This window comes from Antechinus flavipes, chromosome 5 (genome assembly GCF_016432865.1).
Source record: "Antechinus flavipes isolate AdamAnt ecotype Samford, QLD, Australia chromosome 5, AdamAnt_v2, whole genome shotgun sequence".
NCBI lineage: Eukaryota > Metazoa > Chordata > Mammalia > Dasyuromorphia > Dasyuridae > Antechinus > Antechinus flavipes.
This window is the reverse complement of record NC_067402.1, coordinates 28,441,401-28,451,422: the sequence shown is the minus strand read 5'-3', so window position 1 is coordinate 28,451,422 and position 10,022 is coordinate 28,441,401. Positions and strand designations below refer to the sequence as shown.

The following is a 10,022-nucleotide window of genomic DNA, read 5'->3' as shown; positions in this document are numbered from 1 at the left end:
CTGAGCTCTGGCGGAAGGGCCATGACCACGGTGGGTTTAAATAGCGCTCGGGGGCCGCTCCCCAGCCGTGCCCCCCAAAGCTGAGCCCAGCCTCGCATTCGGACCCCCCTCCCCGGGGTCCCCACTGGGGCTGACCGGAGCCCTCATCGAGAGGCTCTTCTGCCTGGGTAGACGGCCGTCGGTTCGGCCTGCCGGCTGTCCCTCGTGTGTGCACGTTTCCACGTGTGTGAGGGGGAGCGTGCACCCCTCGGCTTGCCCTCGGGCAGCCCCCCACGGCCGGGTCCGAGCCGCCACCCGGGCGCCCCGCAGCCCGGCCGCGGAGGGAGGCGGGTCCCGGCCCCCGGCCCCGCCGTTGGGCATGTGGGAGGGCCGGACTGACCCCGGGGGGCGCTCCCACGTGCGCCGTGGCTGCCCCCGTCGGGCCGGAGGAGGGCCGTGCGGGGCCGCGCGCGCGTGAGTGTGAGTGTGCGCGAGTGTGGCCGAGGGAAGCCATTGCCTGTTTAATAGTTGCTGTTGCAGCACTTCCGCTTCTCTCCCAGCGAGCGAGAGAGACACGAGTGGCCAGGCCCAGGCGGCGGCGCCGCAGCCCGGGCGGCCCGAGCAGCGGCGGCGGCGGCGGCGGCGGCAGCGGGCGGAGCGGAGCGGGAGGAGCGGCGGGCGGAGCGGCGGGCGGAGCGGAGCGGCGGCGGCGGCGGCGCAGGGGCGGCATTAGCAGCGGCGGCGGCGGCGGCGGCGGCAGCGGCAGGAGCAGCGGAGGCAGGAGCGGCGGTCCCGGCCCCGGCCCCGAGCAGTCAGACACAAAGAGCCAGCGAGGTACGGCACCGGTCCCCCTTTCCCCCCACGCCTCGGCCCGGCCCGGCCGCCCGGCCCATTGTCGTCCCCGCTCCCGCTCCCCGGCGCTGGGCCGGGCTTAGCCTCCCAGCCGCGGGCTCATTGTTATTGCTCCCCTGCCCCCTCAGCTCCCCAGCCTTACACCCCGACTTTGGGGGGGGACGCCGGCAGCCCCGGCTCCGCCGGACCCAGGGGGGGTGGGCGTGGGGGCGGGGGCGCAGTTTGTGAGGTTCCAAGGCTAGTCCCGAGCCAGCCCCGGCGGCCCCTTCCCCCTCCCCCACATTGGGCACTTGCCGCCCCCCCCCTCCCCGGCTTCCTCTCGGGGCTCCGGCTGTCCCCGTCCCTCTAAACTCCGCTCCCCTTCCCCAGCCCCGGCCCCGTCTTGGGCAACCCCCTCCCCTGGCCTCCATCCTCCTCCCTCTCTCCCCCCCACCGTCAAGGCATTTAAAGCCCCCTCCGGGCCTGGCTGCGACGGTGAGTGGGGGGCCGGGGGTGTGGGCGGGGGCCAGCGGCGGGGGCAGACTGGGCCCTCCCCCCAACTCCCGGGGCGCCCCCTCTCCTTGGATACTCACTGGATGGTTTGTCTTTTCTGTCTCCCGCAGGGATTGTTGGTGGGGTGGGGGTGGGGGGGTTCGCTATGTCGGATGACGATTCGAGAGCCAGCACCAGTTCCTCCTCATCCTCATCTTCCAACCAACAGACTGAGAAAGAAAGCAGCAGCACCCCCAAGAAGAAGGAGAGCAAAGTCAGCATGAGCAAGAACTCCAAGCTCCTCTCCACCAGCGCCAAGAGGTGGGTGCCCCCGCCCCCGCCCCTGCAGCGCTCCCACCGGCCCGGCGCGCCCCGATCTCCCCCCTCCCCAAGCCCCTGGAAGCGCTGCGGCTCCCCCAAACTCAGTGGTCTGCCTTTTCACCTGTTGCATGTTAGAATTGGCGAATATCGCTTTGTGCCCACGTCCTGCGGGACGAAATCCCTGGCTTTTATCCGAGGGGCACAGAACTTAAAGAGAACAGAGGGGGGCGGGAGAGCAGAGAACGGATTTTCTGTTGAAATCAAAATGGGTATTTTGATGAGAGGTCAAGAATTACGAGGAAAAAAGCTATCTAAATGCGTACCTTCCCCTCCCCCTCCCCCCGGTTTTTTTTTTTTGGTCAAAATTTCAGGGAAAGCCTTTTCCCCCTCTTTTCCTGGCAATCCTATTTTTCCTGCTCTGAAGCCTTAAAACCGTGTTTCTTTCCTTTCACGGTTTGCCTTGAGTCTAAATCTTTTCCTCTCTAGTTCTTAGGTTTTTTTCTCCCCCTTCCATGGCTTTGCCAGCAGCTATTCCTTTTCCCCATCATCCCATAATAGGATCTTTTCATTCTCCTCAGATAATACTTTGGGAAATACTACAAATTAAACTCGCTTATAAAGGGGGGGTAATCTCTTAGGAAATTATTAGGCATTGGAGTGACCCCCAGGAGGGGAGGAAGAGGGTATTGGTGGGGCCAGGGTGAGGTCTTCAGAGGCCATTAAAAATAAGGTAGGCTGTTTGGTTTTTAATTTCTCTACTAAGGGGGTGATCTGTGTGAGAATTCATTATTCTGGTGTTCTTCCCCAGCTGGAATCGGGAATAACTGGGGTCTAGGAAGCTCTAGTGAGCCCCAACAATGGGCAGACTAGCCTGTGTCAAGATCCTCTGGATCAGTTTCCTACTCAGTAAAATGGGAACAATGAGGTCTGCCCTTCTTGCCAAAGGGTGGTTGGGAGAATCCAGAGGGTGCCCACGTCATGTGCTTCAGCAACTTGGCCTGTCACCGGGCGGTTCTGAAGCCTTTGGCCTGGTCTGGTCAGGCGAGAGGGTGAGACTGGGACAGGGAGGGCTCGAACCTCTCAGGTAGTCTTGGTGCTTCCTTCTTCAGGGGATGCTCTGGGGCAGGAGTGGGCCTTCGGGGACGGGGAGGGCTGTACTTGGGTGAATGTCCCCGTCACACTGAGGCCGGTGTGAGCAACGCAGGCTCACTCCTGTCAGGGCCAGGGGTGTGTTTTGGTTCCTTTGAGGTAAGACAAGCTCCTTTTCTTGGGAATGATTAAAAATGAAGTGACTTTAGAAGGGAAAAGGAGTCTGGGTGGTGGGGAGTCCTGGATTTGCGATTTCTTTGGTATTTGGAGCTCCCGCCAAAGGGCCAAGAGACCATCTCTTAACTGGGTGAAGAAGGTCACTCCAGGGTGTTGAGGGGTAAGTTCATCCATAGTCACACAGCCAGTACAGATCAGAAGCTGGACTGGAACCCAGATTTTTCTACCTCCGGAAACATTTCAGAAAGGTGGAGTTGTCTATAGTATTGAAAGAGGCAGGAGGAGCCTTCAGGATGGGAGAGAGGAAGCCAAGAGAGCCTCCATCAGAGGAACAAAGGGTAATAACAACCTCATGCTACCGGACAGTGGTTTCTTCCTAAAAGCCCAGATTGCAAGTGGTCTGGATGAGTTTGATGTCAGATAGGCGGGTGTGAAAGTGACTTTGGCAAACACTTTGCCTAGTAGGAGGTAGGTGATGTGAATATATCTCTCAGATGCAGAGGATAAACAGTCAACTGCTTTTTATTCTTAAAAGCAACAACTGTCTAGTCTGTGACAGTAGCTAAAATTGGGCTGGCAAGGAAAAAGCTAATAAGTATTTCCAAGTGTGTTGAACTAGGGAGAAAGACATTTCTGTATATAGAAAATACTACAGTGAGTGTAAATGGAGGGGAATCCAAAAATCTCGGTGCCTTACTCCCTTCCTTGGAACATTCAGAACTCTTAAGTCCAGTGTTAGTCAGAGATATGATAGAAGTTCTAGAAAAGGCAGATATCAGAGATTGAGAAGATACTTGTGAGAATCATTTAATTTTGTGAGCATGATAGAAATGATCGCTGGTGTATTAAAATTCATCCAAATTCCATCCTCAAGTTTTCACCTCTATTTTCATAAATAATCCCAGGGAAGAAGGATGGAGGGAAAGCCAGGAAGGGACAGGTCCAGAAATTTCTCTCTAAAGAGAAGGGTAGCTAGATGTTATTTCTGAGACAGGTTGCCATGAGGAAGTTGGTATCGGAACCAGAAAGCCATGCTGGCTGTGTGACTCTGGACAAATCACTGAAATCCTCTTTTTGGGGTAGTTCTTTGAGGCTGAGGGCTGACTTTCATTGGTGTGGGGCGTTCCCCGTACCTTATTTCGGTGAGAGGTCTGATTTAAATCCCGCTTTGCCAGTTTGGAGCCATTGTGACTGGGGATACTTGATCTGTCTGGGCTCAGTTTCCCCATCTGTTAAAACGGAATGGCTTTACTTGGAATACCTCATCTCAAGTGTAATTAAAGAGAAGAGGTGAGATAGGAAGCAGTTTGTGGAAGGGACTTAAGGCCAAAATGATAGAATTTTGCAGGAAATAAAAACCATCCTTCCCAGTTGCTTATATAACAGTCTAGTTAAGCAGAGGACAAAGGACGGTAGCATCAGAATCAAAAAGAAAGGCCTGTATTGGGAGGCAGGGCTCGCTAGCTGTGTGGCCTGGCTGGTGCAAGTCACTTAAAAATCATCCCTGCAACTTGGGGGGCAGGGAGGGCAGGGCCTGGGGCCGAGAAAGGTATTGGACGGAAACAAGGCTGGGCTCCCACTGCCCTTGGTCTGGGGACTCTGGCCCAGTCACCTAACGATCCGTTGGTTTCCTCTTCTCCCAAAAAATGGGGATGACCACAGGGAGCCTCTCCCCGGGGTGTTGGGAACAGCCAGTGAGAGCATGTGTAGTATGCTTGGAGACTTGAAAGCCCCAAAGAGGCCGGACTTGCTAATTCGGAGGTGAAGGCCAGGAATGCTTTGTCCAGTTAGGAGCCTTAGGCCCAAACCCGGGCTTTGGGGTAAACAAGTTGGGGGTTGGGAGGGGGGAAAAAGGCCTGATTGGGCGGTTCAAATCTCACCTCTGCCATTGGGTGACCTTGGACCGGTATTTTTAAGCTCTCCGGGCCTCAGTTTCCTGGGCTGGCCCTTGAGGACCCTTCCAGCTCTCTGATGGGGGTTTTCTCATCTGCAAAAGGAGGTTGTTTGCTGCAACCCAAAGCCCTTTGAAGGGCCTTGCAGGAGAGGAGACCATGAGGTCTGGGGGGAGGGGGAGGGAGGAACCTCGGCAGGACCTGAATCCTGGGAAGACCCCCGCCCTGCCAGAGTGAAGACCCAGGGGCATCTGTGAAAGCAGACCCCTCCTCCTGGTGGGGGGAAGGGCGTCCTTGAGGGCCTAAGGGTTGGGGGAGGGGCTGGTTTCCGAAGCAGCTCCCCCCGCCCAACTTCTTTTACTCGGGAGGGGAATTGGGCACGAGGTGAAGGGGGTGAAGGGGGGAAAGCGAGAGGGGGAGGGGCACGCAGCCCGGTGCACGCGGGGGCCCTGTTGGGGTCGGGGTCGGGCCGGCGCTGCGCCGCCGCCGCCGCTGGATGAGGCCGGCGCTGCCGCCGCTCCTGCCCGTGCTGTGGGGCTCCGGGCCCACGGCAGCCCACATCCCCCCCCTCCGCCTCCACATCGGGGGTCCCCCACCCCAACCGAGGCCCGCCCGAGCCATGGCCGGCAGGTCAGTCTGGACCAGTCCCCCTCCCCCCTCTTTCAGGCCCAGCAGCCGCCGCCATCATGGCGTCCAGCCCCGGGACCCCCTGGTCTCCTCCCCTCCGCTTGGCCCATCCCCCTTCCCCAGCCGCGTCAATGTCAGCGCGTGTCAGTATCTGCATTGGCGTGTGTAGATGTCGGCGCATGTCAATGTCAGCCACCGCAGGGCGTCAGGCCCGGTCGGTGCGGGTGGGCTGTGGTCCGGGGATAACCCGTATCTGCGTGACCATCGCGGTCCCCGCCGCCGGGCGGACCCCGTCCGCAGACCCCCGTGTGCGCGCCATGGGCGTGGTGTCGGTGGGGGCAGGGGTTGTGCATGTCTTTGTACGTGTCCGGGTGGCCCGTGCCCAGCGTGGCGGGCTGCGGCTGTGCGGTACTGGGCCTCTCTGGGGCTGGTTTTGGCCGGTCCCATGTTTGCGTATGACACTTGAGTCCCCGAGGGGGAGTGGTAGTCAGATGTTTGGGGAGAAGGCAGACAAATGGCGCTGGCAGCCGGGGGTGGGGGGCCGCTTCAGGGCCAGAGGCGGGGCTAGTGATGGAGCCTGCGCTAAAACCAGGTCCTCCTCCCGATCCAGGACTGGCTGCCGTGTGGCGCGGCGGCGGGCCTGCGGCTGCCTTGTTGTTGTGCAGCCTGACTCTGGGGCGCCATGGGGCTTTTCTTGGCGGAGACGGTGCAGCGGTCGGCCATGTCCTTCTCCGGCTCATTTCCCAGCTGAGGAGAGGCAAACGGGGCCCACCGACTTGCCCGGGCTCCCCCCGCTAGTGTCTGAAATCCTGTTTGAACTCGGGTCCCAGACTGCAGGGTCTCTCCTCTGCCCCTCTCTAGCGCCACCTAGCGGCCCTGGGCTTGCGTGCTCCTGTACTCTGCCTGTGCCGCGCCCAGAGGCAGGCGGGGGCCCGCGGAAGGGGCTGGTGGGGACCCGGTGCTGAGACCGGGGGGGTCGTGGAGCCCGGGGAGCCTGGCCATTAGCTGACAGTGCTTCCGCAGGGGACCTTGGGGAGACTGCGCTGTTGGTTTCTCTCTCCCTCCCTTCCCCCCCGCCTCTCTCCCTCCCCTCCCCCCTCTGTGTCGCGCTCTCTCTCCTCCCCACCTCTCTGTCTCTGTCTCTCTTCTTCCTCTCCCCCCTCCATCTCTCTCTTCTTCCCCTTCACGGCTCTTCTTCCTCTCCCCCTTTCTTCTTTCTCCTCTGTCCCTCTTATTTCTTTTCTTCCTCTTCCCTTCTGCCCCTCCCCCCTCTTCCTTTCCACTTCTCTCTTCTTCCTCTTCTCCTCCTCTGATTCTCTTCCTCCCCTCTTTTTCCTCACTTCCTCTCTGCCTCCCTTCCACCTTTCTTCTTCCTTTCCCCCATCTTTCTTCCTCCCTTCCACCTCTCTCTCTTCCTCTTCTCCTCCCTGTCTCTCTTCTTCCCCTCCACCTTTCTCTCTCTTTCTCCTTTTCCCCTCTCTGACTCTCTCTCAACTCTCTTATTCCTCATCTCTCTCTCTCCCTCTCCATCTCTGTCTCTTTTTCCCTCCTTGCCCCCTTCTCTGACTCTCTCTCTCTTCCTCCTTCCCCCTCTCTTCTTCTCTTCCTCCCCTTCCTCCCTGACCAGTTATGAGCCTCCAAGAGAGCCGGGAGGAGCGCCCTTTGGGGGTCTGGGACACAGGGGGAGCACCGTACCTTAGCAGGAGGCAAGCACTCTGTGCTCAGGTTGGAGAGGGGGCTCCTGGTCCGGAAAAGGACCGGCCTGGAGCCCGCCTCTGCCCCTGCTGACTCCGGGCCTGGGTTCTGGTCCCTGCCGTACCAGGAGACGAGGCTGGAGGAGAGGGGACGTGCCTCCGTACATGTGCGCAGGGGCTGGGGGGTACGCTGGGAGAAGGCCTTTTTCCTGGTGTGTCTGGGTCTCCTGCCCTCTGAGAGCCCCCAATGAGGGGATCCCAGGGAATCTGGGGGGGCCACTCCTCCCCGTCCCCCACTCTCAGCCCTGTGTCCCTGCGCCCCTCCTTGGCCCCCACCTCCCAGGGACAGAAGGCTGGTTCACCTCGGCATAGGGCTGCTGCCTGGCCCCAAGGGGAGATAATTTCAGGACCGTGCCCTTTGTTTTGTTGGGGGCTTCTGGGTTCCTAGTTATGAAGGAAGTTGAGAGAGAAGGGATAAGAGTAAACTCCTCCAGTGGGGCTGTAGGGTGGGAAGGGGAGGGAAGGTTTGTCTGGGGTGGAAAAGGAAATGGAGGGGCAGGAAGGCGGCCACAGGTGGCAGTGCCAGGGGGTGGGTCGGCTCTGGAAGAAGCTTCCGAGGTGCCATTTCTCATTGTCCTGCTGGAGCAGACCCCTCGGGAGAGATGTTGGCCTAGGGACTGGTCCCTGGGGCTGGGAGTTGGGGGTCTCTGTGCTTCTTCTGGAGTAGGGGGCGGGTGGCGTGTAGTGCTGGCTCAGGCCTGCTTTGGAGTTAGCATGAGGGGGTGGGAAGGGGCTGCTAAGGAAAGGTGTCTCTTGGGGAGTGGTCTTGCAGGGTCTGAGCTGAGGCCTTCCCCGACTCAGGAAGTGATGGCTGTGACGCCAGGGGGCGGCCAGGGAAGCCGCAGGGCGGCGGGTGGATTGTCGGGGGAGAGACCGGGGGTTTGACTGGAGAGATCCGGATTCCCGTCCTTCCTGGGACCTTGAGTGGCCGGGGACCCCACAAGCGCTTGACCCAGGGCTTGTTGACTGCCCGTGGGGATGTCCGTCAAGAACTTTGTGAACATAAGCGTGCAGGTGCCCGTGGTCATTGCTTCTGGCCTTGGATGGGCAGGTGCCCATCGTGTCCAGGTGTCCAGAAGGGCCCTGGCAGGGGCATAGGAGGAAGCAGCCAAACCTTAAGAAAAGAGTGAAGGGGGGTCCGCAGGCTCTTCCCGGTAACTAGCACAGAGAAGAGCTTGAACGCCCAGGCTTCGAATGCCAGGGTGAGCCCCATGGGCAGGTGGTGGGCAGCACAGGCTCCCCGGCCTCAGTATAATGTCTGTCCTGATTTGTGTGTGGTTGGAGGGCTTTGCTGAAGACTTAACCATTGTATTTCTGTTTTTTTCTCCTTCTCTTGGGCGTAGGATTCAGAAGGAACTGGCGGACATCACATTAGACCCACCTCCCAACTGCAGGTTAGTTTCCTTCCCTTTTAAACCCTTCTCCCGCTCTTCTCTGCCCCCACCCTCCTCCCCCGGAGCCCAGAGCTGCCCCGGGCTCTCCTGGTCCCGTGCCTTGGTTCGTGCTTGTCTCGAGGGGGCGGGAGGGCCAGCCTGTGTGCCTGAGGCCCCCCTGGCAGAGCCAAGGAGGGGGACGGAGGGGGGAGAGGCTGCCCTACTGCGCGCACGCTGCAGTTACAGTTACGGGGCTTGTGTGTGTGTGAGAGAGAGAGAGAGAGACAAAGAGAGAGGTAGATAGAGAGAGAGAGACAGACAGAGAAGAGACAGAGAGAGATAGAGAGAAACAGATAGAGAGACAGAGAGAGAGAAACAGAGAGAGAGAAACAGAGAGAGAAACAGAGACACAGAGAGAGAGACAGAGACACAGAGAGAGAGACAGAGACTGAGAGAGACAGAGACAGAGAGACAAAGAGAGGTAGATAGAGAGAGACACAGAGACAGAGGTAGATAGAGAGAGACACAGAGACAAAGAGAGAGGTAGATAGAGAGAGACAGAGACACAGAGAGAGAGACAAACAGAGACTGAGAGAGACAGAGAGACAAAGAGAGAGACAGAGACAGACAAGAGACAGAGAGAGAGATAGAAATAGAGAGAGAGACAGACAGAGAAAGAGAGAGAGAGACAGAGACAGAGAGAGAGACAGAGAGACAAAGAGAGGTAGATAGAGACATACAGAAAGAGAGACAAACAGAGAGAGAGAGAGAGACAGAGACAGAGAGAGAGAGAGAGACAGAGACAGAGAGAGAGATAGAAATAGAGAGAGAGACAGACAGAGAAAAGAGAGAGAGACAGAGACAGACAAGAGAGAGAGAGAAAGCGTGAGAGCGAGTGAGCGACTGCACCCTTAGGGGCTGTACATACACATTGATTTTAAGTGTTCCTTTAAAGGAAGTGTTGGGTTTTCATAAAAGACTGTTTCATATGACTTTAAAAGATCCTCCGAGGGCTCGCACCCGGTGCCTTGGCTGCGCCCGTGAGCTTGTCCGTGTCTCGGGCGCGGGTGGCCCGGCCCTCAGGTTGGGTCTGGACAGCGCTTTTGCCCTTGCTGACGAGCAGGAACGGCTCCACAGCCCCCCCGGCACAGCGTGTGCCCGCATCTGGCCAGCCCAGGCACGGGGCGTGAGGAGCCGGGGGGGCTGGTGCTCGGGGCCCCTTCGTAGTCTGGGTAACTGAGATGGGAGGCGGTTGGCTCCAGTGAAACAGTGGCTCTACTTTTAAAAGTGCAGGCCCCCTGTTTTCATCTGATGTGATTTATGAAATGTGTCTTTCGAAGGGCCCTCTGGTGGCCGGGGGCTCTGGCCTGGGAGGCTAGGCTGGTGCCCACTTCTGCCAGGCCGATCAGCGGCGCGCCCCCTCGGCGTCTCGTCCCAGGCCGGCCCGGGGCCCCCGGCCTTGTTCTGAGGAGACGTCTCGAGCCCTC

The 10,022-nt window shown here is 59.1% G+C and overlaps 1 protein-coding gene across 3 annotated transcripts in view; it reads left to right on the top strand.

Moving 5' to 3' along the window:
* Positions 1-696: 696 nt before the first annotated feature.
* UBE2E1 (ubiquitin conjugating enzyme E2 E1) overlaps positions 697-10,022 on the top strand; it is a 41,183-nt gene continuing 31,857 nt past the window's right edge. The window contains exons 1-3 of one of the 3 annotated variants that reach the window (XM_052001838.1): positions 697-813; positions 1,532-1,623; positions 8,506-8,556. In XM_052001838.1, the coding sequence (XP_051857798.1) occupies positions 1,583-1,623; positions 8,506-8,556 (92 nt within the window). In that variant the 5' untranslated portion in view covers positions 697-813; positions 1,532-1,582. Of the gene's footprint in view, positions 814-1,433; positions 1,624-5,238; positions 5,412-8,505; positions 8,557-10,022 lie in introns of those variants that run through there. The other 2 variants (XM_052001836.1, XM_052001837.1) reach the window with 2 other exon arrangements.